This window comes from Sipha flava, unplaced genomic scaffold (assembly GCF_003268045.1).
Source record: "Sipha flava isolate LNK unplaced genomic scaffold, YSA_version1 286_pilon_pilon, whole genome shotgun sequence".
Classification (NCBI taxonomy): domain Eukaryota; kingdom Metazoa; phylum Arthropoda; class Insecta; order Hemiptera; family Aphididae; genus Sipha; species Sipha flava.
Genome location: NW_020272954.1, coordinates 96,605 through 104,741, shown reverse-complemented (window position 1 = coordinate 104,741; position 8,137 = coordinate 96,605). Strand labels below are relative to the sequence as shown.

At 31.9% G+C, this 8,137-nt stretch overlaps 1 protein-coding gene across 1 annotated transcript; it reads left to right on the top strand.

The window, feature by feature from the left end:
• The first annotated feature begins 1,106 nt into the window (after nucleotides 1-1,106).
• On the top strand, nucleotides 1,107-2,635 carry LOC112685668. Its single transcript, XM_025557605.1, has 4 exons — nucleotides 1,107-1,392; nucleotides 1,477-1,775; nucleotides 1,847-2,034; nucleotides 2,515-2,635. Exons 1-4 carry the CDS (start codon nucleotides 1,107-1,109, stop codon nucleotides 2,633-2,635), a joined length of 894 nt encoding a protein of 297 aa, XP_025413390.1.
• Nucleotides 2,636-8,137: the final 5,502 nt, after the last annotated feature.

Here is an 8,137-nt window from a genome sequence, read left to right as displayed (position 1 = left end):
GCAAATTCAGTGAATCCCATATTTAAATATGAACCGCAATATTTTCGTTTATTGCTTCCTTTCTGAATATCTACATCGCATTTATAGCAAATTCTAAAGTAGGACCATGTATAATATGTTCCGAATGTAGTTATAAGGAATTGATTTTAATATAACTATTATTATCTTTCTTCGACTGAATAATAGTTGTTGGCTGACGATTTTCAGGTCTTATGGAGCCCGTTTTAAGCCACGGTTCCATTTCAGTAAAAATACACTTGGTCGTTTACATATGCATAGTAAATAACGGGCCGAGTCATCAGTCGTTTCATATATAATGAATTTACATTTTTATTGCATAATATTATTTAATATTTTTGTTATTTTCCATCAAATTATTTTCATTTTTATTTGAAAAGTAAACAAAATTTTATTTCCTCAAATTGATAAATCAAATAATTTATGTGATTTAGCTAGGTACATACCTAAATCCTAATTAATGGAACATTTTTTTATTTTATATTATTTCATTTTTTTGCTAAATACAAATGTGAATATTAATTATGGTTTGGCTTTGTTATTAATATTATTATAGAGAGCTTGGTGCTGGTTGAAATAGAAAGTAGTGAGATTTTTGCAGTAGAAAAAAAATACCAACATATTCTTTTCAAAACCAAAAAATTGTAACTTTGATCTGTTTTTTGACTACCATCCAAAACAGCCCTATGAGGAACTACCAGTTAAACCAAAAAAAGCTTATTATCATCCTGACAATACTCAACGACAGTGGCTATGATATAATTCAATTGAAAAAGCATTGTATTGCTCAATTTGTTTAGTATTTTGCCCTCATTCAAATGCTTTTACTGAAGGTATGGCCAATTGGTCACATATATATCAAAGAAGATGAACACGAGAATAGTAAACATCACACTGATGCTGCTGAAACATATTTTTTAAATTCAACTAAAAAAAATATTGATTTTCTTTTATTTTCAAAACAAAAATCTCTAAGAAAAGAATAAATTAAACATAACAGACAATTATTAGAACGTAGCATTGATGTTATAAAATTTATCGGAAAAAGGGGTCTAAGTTATAGAGGGAATCAAAGTAAATCAGCATATATGTTGGATAATCTATCAACTGATCATGAAAATTTCTTAGATATTCTTCTGTTACTAGGTAAATATGATATTCATTTGAATAACCATTTAAAAACCATTATAAAAAATAGTAAAAAAGCTCATGAATCAGGAAATAAGGAAAGAAGTGGACTCATTACATTTATTTCTAAGACCACAGTGAATGTCATAATTGATTCCATTAGTTGCATTATGAAAAACAAAATATCTGATGTGGTTCGTGAAGCAGGAATGTACTCAATAGAAATTGATACTACTCAGGATATAAGTGTTATGGACCAATGTGCTGTTGTAATATGAAATGTTGACAAAAACTATGTTAAAGTAAATGAAAGATTAATTGCAATTGTAGAATATTCAAATTCATCTGGCCATGGTATGTTTGAATTGCTTCAAACTGTGTTGAAAAATAACAATTTGAATTTAGAAATGTGCATAGGTAATGCAACAGATGGTGCAGCCAACATGCAGGGTATCTACATTGGCTTTACAGCTTGGTTAGTGAAATCTTCTTCAGGACAAGTGCATGTTTGTACTATGTTTGTATGCTGTCTTCATATTTTAGTCAAGTACTCGTATAATATATATAGCAGTGCTTATAGTAATTTAGGATTGGCATACAAATATCTTTTAACACTACCATCAACTCAGGTACATATATATTTTATAAATTATTTAAATACACTATAAATATTGATTCATACCATTTGCGTTTTGCGTAGGTAGCATGTGAGCGAACATTTTTAAATTTAAAATGTATTAAAAACAGATTAATGAGCAAACTCTCGGAATCCAAACTAGAGGCGTTTATGTTAATGTCCATCGAAAAAGAAGTACTTTATAATATAGACACAGATGACATAATCAATAAAGTAGCTAGTACCTCTAAGACACTAACTAAAGAATTAATGTATTAATTAGCTATAAATATATTTGTGTAACTAAATTTGAGTATACCTATTTTTTTTCATAAAGAGCCGGCATAAGTACAGGTTTCCCGGGCCGAATTTTTATCCCAATCCGTCCCTGTACAACGTCAATATATAGCCAATCAATAGTCTTATCCGGTCCCAACTGACCCCAATCTAACAAGTTCCCGTAATGAATATTCATTTTGTTTAACGTCTGCAGTCGTCAGGGAACAGTACTTTATAGCTGCAAACTGTTCCGCTCCAGCCATGTGTTTAAAATCCCTTCTTTATTCCCGATACGAAATTCGCCATCTTCTTTTTCTTTGATAACTGCAAGAAGGTTAGCTGCATCAACTCACCCTCGATCTACAAAAGGGAATGACACCAGCACATTGTCACCAACTTTTAAAAGAAAAAGGAAATTTTCAATTACTGCCATAAGCTACTATTTGTAATTATATCATAATAATGTGTTACAGAATTCGTGCAATTGGCAGAAAAAGGCTGCCTAATTCACGAAATCAGCAATCGAAATTTGCCGACGTCGTGAATTTGGTAGCCAAATTGCCGATTACACGTATTTGGCGACAACATTGCTGATTTCATGAAATCGGCAATTTCATAAATTCGGCGTAACATATATATGTTTAACTGCTTATTTAATAGCAATTGGTTATTAGATCAACAACATAACTGCACAGGTACTAATGTCACTAACGCCATTGCTTTTTGTGCAGGTACTTTTGCAATTCATACAGAGTATTAAAGAATTAATTTTGCTACTTATATATTTAAATATAAAATTATATACGAGTATAACCTAACCCTTCCAAGTAAAACACAATTTTGAATTACATAATGCGATTACCTTTTTTTCGCAGTGTTCACTGAATTATGGTTACACATGATATAGCTGTGATGTAGGTTTGCATATTATATACAAATAAAATAGAAAATCAGCTTTATTTAAATATGCACTCAACCGGTATGGTCAAAGAAGTGGTAATTGAGCATTCCGGTATAGTATTATTTAACTAAAACGCATTAAGTCGCTTATATATACTTACTAGTACATAAAAAATATAAAATTCATTATAATTATAGAATTTTGATTAACTTTAAAAATAAAACTATATGAGCATTTATTACATAAATTTTATGTTTTTTCATTATTCATGTAAAAAACTTTCTATGTCTCTGTACACAACATGAAATATTTAAAGATTAAAAATATGAATTAATGTATTCTTACTGTCGTATATTATGATTACTAAATCATATTTACGCCATAAATAATACAATCAGGATCTTATAAACATGTTTTAAAATGAAACGGAATGCGTTTTTGAAGCAGGTAAATGGATAGAAATAAATCTATAATGCTATGACTGCAGCTTAAATTAGTCGATGGTCGGATTTTATCATGCGTTTTCGGTGCAGCGTGAGAGGCCGCAAAAAATGGTAACAGGATATATTATTATTATGTACACCACCACTACTCGTACGAATCCTTACCGTTTGTTTCACTGTTCCGTAAAGGAGTTTCGGCTCAAACTGTTACCGCTGCCCAAAATTTGCTTCCAGTGTATATTATTGCGTTTGGGTATATTTATACACACTTCTGGTAAGTATGCGAGTCTTGTGTCGCAGTGTTTAGGATTAGCGTGCAGTTGGCAGTTCGGTTGGCTTAGTTTTTCAGAAAACGCATAAAACACATAATTGACTTTCGCTAATGTAATCGACCAAATCGGATCGGTCACGTCGTGGTTGTCGCGCTCACGTTTGAAACGTTTACGATTTGTATTCCGTAGTTGTAATGGCATTGGGACGCGGTGATTTTCTGTTACTTCTCGCACAGATATATTGTACTTGCATCCCAACGCGTACCGATCGATGTATAATTCGATAAGGAAACTAAGTATGCATTTTAATTCGTCGTCAAACCTGTTGTGGATCGAATTTTGACTTTCTATGGTCAACGTATTAGAATTAAACAAATTATAAGCCCAAAAATTGACAAAAGTTAATTTGTTCAATATATTAAGTATAATATTTAAGAAGCGGAAAAAGATCGGTTCGAAAATAAAGTTTGACAAAGAATTCAAATCTGTTTTCGAATTCTTTATGCCATCGTTACAAACCGATCGATGTGCGTTGGAATGAAAATACATCTTTGCAGTTAAGTCACCATTGCGAAGGAAAAAAACAGAAAATCACCGCTTCCAATACCCTAAGTCCAATTAAATCTGTTTCATTTTTCTCCTCGCACTGTTCCGCACACTGTACGCTTGTCTGTTGACTTGCTTCTTTTGCTTTTTTTTTTCATTTTATTATACGTTTTTATTCTTCTTTTCATTCAAAAATTCTACCATTAGTATATACAAATCAACGTACATAGAGGAAAACGTCTAAAATATACGTCACTACAGTTTAAAATGAAAATTTGTAAGAAAAAGAAAAACCTAACAGATTTCAATGTTACGATTTTGCAAAAGAACGTGGACGATTATATTCTAACAAAAAATACCGTTTTGTTGTAATTACGTAGACCCGACTTGCTGAAATGTATGAAACGGAAAACCGTGAAAAATACTGCAACATTGCTTACGCTTTTCAAACCAATCATTTTGAAACGCTGCTGCAGAAAAGCGTCTTGCATCCGACTGGCGTGAATTTGTTGACAATTAGTCGTATATATATATATATATATATATATATATATATATACGTAGAGATACACGTATATTATATGTTCCATAACACTACAGCGGTAATCGTTTGGTTCGCATTGAAAATACATATACGCAATGCACGTCACACGCATACTATTTGCTATCGTTTTAACAAGAAAACTGCAGGGTGTCCGTTTTTCGTTAAAAAAAACAAATAAGCAGTTTGGCTATAGCTGGATGTGATATAATAACACTAAATACTCCTCAGCTGTACATACTCAAAAATAAAATATAAATATTCTTATATATATAATGTACCGCGCATAAGAGCAAGATTATTGCTGCTGCAAAAATATGGAAAAAATATAAATATTTTCGTATACGTTCTACTCGTTACACCATATATATACCTATTTATAAATGTTTTCGCTGTACTTGACAGATACGTCCGTTATTAATATAATGTTAAAATCACATTCAAGATTGTCAGTATTTGGTCGGTAAACTATAATTTTTGCAAAAATAGCGTTTCGAACAATGTTCATTTATCGAATTCCTTAAGGTTTCCATTTCGACTAGCTGGAATGGAAAATTTTTTCTGCCGCAAGTTTTTTATCGTGAAATTCAATTAAAAAAAAACGTAGTTATACCGTTTCTTAGTCATGTACTGCCAAACAGTTCAAATTTTTAAACCTTTACGTTGCACGGATTATGAATATTGATAATACGCGCAATGAATTCGCCCGAGCTTAACTTCTCAACATGAATTTTATTAACGAGTAAACATATATAGTATGGGACATATTAAGGTTAACACATTTCAGGAGAGAAATGTTAAAATAAAATAAAGCAAATAACAGGAAATAAATATTTATAAAGTTTAAGCTCTAGCTCATCACATCCATTGTAATTTATACAAATAATATACATACTTTATTTTGTGGACTGTATACCCGAATAATATAATGTAGGCAGTAAGCGTATTTTCTTCTATTTGTATAATACAATATGCCAGAGCATATTTTAAGTAATTTTAACTGGGTGGCACTTCAATAAAATTGTCTACGAGAGGAACATAGGAGGAAATCAACTCTTCTATCTCAAACATTTTAATATAGGTTTATTAACTGTACTCTACAGAGAAATATATCTATAAGTTATAAATAGGTTAATTTACTGAACTCTACTGAGAAATATATCAAGTATCAACATAACCGATTTTTCAATTATAAAAACTTGATAAAATAAGTAGAAGAGAGTATGTATATATATATAGTTATCAGTACCTATCTGTATTTAAAAAAAATATATATTAAAATTTAAAATTACAAGTTTGAATCAATTGAAAAAAATTTTTGTATAAATTCTTGATTCTTGTATAGATCTGGGTCAGGTAGTTTCCTCCTTCTCTCCTTAGACTCCAGAAACTTAGCAACTGCTGGCCTTGGGTCAAACAGTGCTGTCCCAATCCCATTGAGAGCGATATACATTCTTGAATTTACAGCCTCTCTTGAATAACTCGATTGTTTGTTCGTTTTTAATGTCGTATGTACTGATACCGCTCTCTCAGGTCCAGCACTATGTGGTGTTAAACTGATAAACGACTGCACCAATTTCGAAAATATTGAAGACTGTGTAGATACCTTTAAAAAATGGTACATTTTTGCTGTAGAGTTATTCATTTCTAGAGGAGGTGGAAGTTTGTCTGCAGCATAAAGACTTATAACATCGTCGGTAAAACAAGAAACTGTGTGTTCTCCAAATAGATTTAAAACGTCAGTCCGTCCTGCTTGAATAGTTTCAGTTGAAGATCTTGCGTCAGTAAATTTATTCATGCGTTCTATAATGTTTTCTTGGTCTACAGCCAATCTCTGAGAAAGAAATTCCTTGCAGCTTAATACTATTTCTTTTCTCACTGCAGACCAACACCTTTTAGTAGAAACAAAATAATTACGTCGTTCTCTCAGGACTTCCTCAACAATATCTGTATTCGTTTCTTCAATATTTTCACCTGCAAGACAATTCATAAGTTTTTCTTCATTTCCACCTGGATAAGGTTCATTTTCCATCAATGCAATTGAATCCACAGCAATTTTCTTTGAGAGCTCTATATCAGTCATAATAATCTTTGACTTTTGACTATCTTTTTGAAGTTTTTCAATATGTCTCAAAATGTCCATCATAAGACATGTGAGATGTTCTTGTTCACCGTCATTTTTTCCATGTACGTAAGAATCCTTTAGCAGTAGCTTTTTCAATTTTTGTTGAGTCAGAGCTTTCAATAATTGATTGCCAATGTATTTGCATACATGGCAAGTTTTTCCAAAGAGCTTTAGACAAATTTAATAGATGCTCAGCAAATCGTACTTCAAAATATGCGGGAAACCGATAAATAGAAATTTTTTTTAGAATCACCAATTTTTTCAAGCCATTCGTAACGAAGAGCAGATCCTCGATAAAAGGTGGCGACAGCCTTCAAATTGGTCTTCCAATGTCTTACTTCTGTAATAGTGGATTCTAAATCAGACAATACCAAATCCGATCTATGAGCAACGCACCACATACAAAATATATCCTTTTTTAAGTATTGCTTTAAGCGTACCCATAATCCACCGTTTTTACCAGTATTGGCATTTTCTCCATCAGTGGTTACACCAGTTAATTTTTCTTTTGCAGTATCTTCAATATCAAGATCTTGGAAGACAATTTTAATCGAATCTAGCAAACCTTCTGCGCCTCGTATATCAGGTTTACTTTCTCCTAAGAACACTGATTTTATCTCTAGATTTTCTGTTAAATACCGAGCAGTTATGAATTTGTTATCAACTCCATATTTATCTACTGATCCATCAACTTGTATAGAAAAACAATCAATTTTTTTCAGCTGGTCTACAACTTTTTCCATTACAGAACGTCCAACTGTATCTAACATCTCTCGGTAAATAACTGGGTTTCGATATTGTAATAATGCAGCCGTAGGGCTAAATTGGACAAATTGTGATGTCAGTCCTTCTTCTTTATAAGATACTATTTGCGAGTCTGCATGCATTTTAGACAACGATCTAGAAGGCCAAGAATGTGCAGAAAGTGTTAATTGGCGACTGTCGTTGTAGACATCAATTGCAAGTTCAATTAACAATTTTACTTTTTCAGCTTCATGTGATTTCAGGGTTTTTATCCATGGGTGTTCATCAGATTGTTCCATCCATTTCATCTGCATTTGGTCAAGATTTGTAGCTGCATTATGAGCTTCCGTTGTCAAATGATCGATGATCCTCTCTAATTTATTTTGGCTATCACATCGCACTCCATCAGCTATTGGTATTGTGCCATTTTTGGAGAATTTTTTTGCTTCTTGAATATGTGTAAAACAAGTCATGCATTTTATTCCATATCTTTTCCCCAATTTTATTTTTTGAAAAAAGGAATA